Source organism: Propithecus coquereli, unplaced genomic scaffold, assembly GCF_000956105.1.
Source record: "Propithecus coquereli isolate 6110/MARCELLA unplaced genomic scaffold, Pcoq_1.0 Scaffold588, whole genome shotgun sequence".
NCBI classification, from domain to species: domain Eukaryota; kingdom Metazoa; phylum Chordata; class Mammalia; order Primates; family Indriidae; genus Propithecus; species Propithecus coquereli.
Window position 1 is genome coordinate 372,188 of NW_012151818.1, and position 1,761 is coordinate 373,948.

Genomic DNA, 1,761 nt, shown 5'->3' on the forward strand with positions numbered 1-1,761 from the left:
TAATGAGAACGCAGCGCAGACCGGGACGAGAACCATGAGAGGGGCACGTCCGTAGGGTTGAAGTTCAGAGAAAGCTCAGATCCCGCCCCTTTCCCCTCCTCTTGGGCTCCTCAGGGGACGAGCAGTGACGTCTTTGGTGACGTTCGGGGGAGGAACTGAGCATTTGCGGCTCGGGCCCTGCTGGGTCCTCCGTGCTCTGTGCCACCGGCCTGCAGAGGGCTGCCGGGTGCTTCCCGCCAGGCGGCCACGTCCCTCCTGCTGGGGGACGAGACTCACGGTCAGACCCGGTGCCCGAGGGGACTCAGGGTCTGGGGGTGGCTGCCGACCGAGCCCGGCGCGGCCCCAGCCCAGCCGTCCCAGGGCGGAAGCGGGTTCAGGGCCGGACGCCTGAGCCGAGGTTCCGGAGCAGGGGAGGGACACCAGTCGCCTTCTCAGCTGCTCCTCAGAGGGAGCCCGGGGTTCTTCGTCTTCTCCACGAGAGGTGGAGGAGGAAAGAACTAGAAAGCCCGGGCTGGGCGGGCCGGGAGGCGCGGCCAGGGCGGCAGAAGCGGCTCCCGCGAGCGCCGGCTCCTCCGCCCGCAGGTGAACGAGCACATCAGGCTGAAGGTGCTGGGCCCGGACTCCATCGCGGTGACCTTCACCTCCCTCGACGAGACAGTCCGGCTCACCGTGTCGGCCAGCAACTGTCCCCACGGCCCGGCGCACGACAGACGGGTAAGGCAGAGCCGACCAGCGCCGTCCGCGCCCCCAGGGCGTCTTCACGGGGGCCGCCGCCTCACGTCTGCGAGTCTTTCCTCCTTTCTCTCTCTGCATCCTTCCCTTCCTGCCCTTGGTGCCACCGTCTCTGTGAGAATTTTCAGTTTGAAGTGGCAGAATCCGGTATGCGCTGGCTTCAGCCATCAACAGAGGGCACTGGCTCAGTGAAGTGGGACGTCTGTCTAATGCGGCTTCAGGAACGGCTGGATCCAGGCCCTCGAATGATTCCATCAGCTCTTTGTGTTTCTTGGCTCTGCTCTCCTCTCTGCTGGCTTCATTCTCAGGGAGTTTCTATCTTGCTGGTGTCGAGATGGCCACAAACGTCTCTGGGCTGTTATTCTGCCAGCTTTAGCGTCCCCAGGAGAAGGAGGGCTCTTCTTTCCGGAGCGCTCCAGTAGAAGTGCCGACGTCAGCACTCGTGGGTTCCGCTGGCTGCCTGTGCTGGAAGCGTCCCCATGGCCAGGAGGGCGTGTGGCTTCCACTGGCCAGGCTGGCGTCTCCTGCCCGTCCTGGGGGCCACGGGTGAGATCAGCCCCACGTGCACCCCCCAGGCGAAGGATGAGGCAGAAATGTTTCCCTAAAGGAAAAACCAGGGAGCTCTTACCAGGAGGAGCAGAAATGACGCCAGGCAGATAACTGCCAATGCCCTCTCTGCCACCCGCTTCCCATCCCAGGGAGAGGCCGCCCCTTCCTCTGTTTGTCCGTCCCAGCTGTGACAACCTCCATTCTAGACTCCTGTATCTGCAAGTCCATTTTCTCCAAAGACTGGGGATTCCCTGTGATTCCCGCTCGAATCTGATGTCCCAGGGCCCAGCATAAGGACTGCGTCAAATTAAGAACTTACCAGGTATCTGTTCAGTGGAGGAGAATGCAGTGGATACTGGGTCCCCGTGGGTCCTGCTGTGTGCCTGGTGGTCTCGGGTCGAATCAGAGAGAGAGATGGCGGGTGGTCTCGGGTCACATCAGAGAGAGACGGCGGGTGGTCTCGGGTCACATCAGAGAGAG

General features: G+C 62.7%; 1 protein-coding gene across 1 annotated transcript in view; it reads left to right on the top strand.

The window, feature by feature from the left end:
- The window catches only part of LOC105821692 (chromosome unknown open reading frame, human C3orf20), a 60,934-nt gene that overhangs the window by 16,283 nt on the left and 42,890 nt on the right, over nt 1–1,761 (top strand). The window contains exon 8 of the mRNA XM_012658461.1: nt 583–714. Within this exon, the coding sequence (XP_012513915.1) occupies nt 583–714 (132 nt within the window). The remainder of the gene's footprint in view (nt 1–582; nt 715–1,761) is intronic.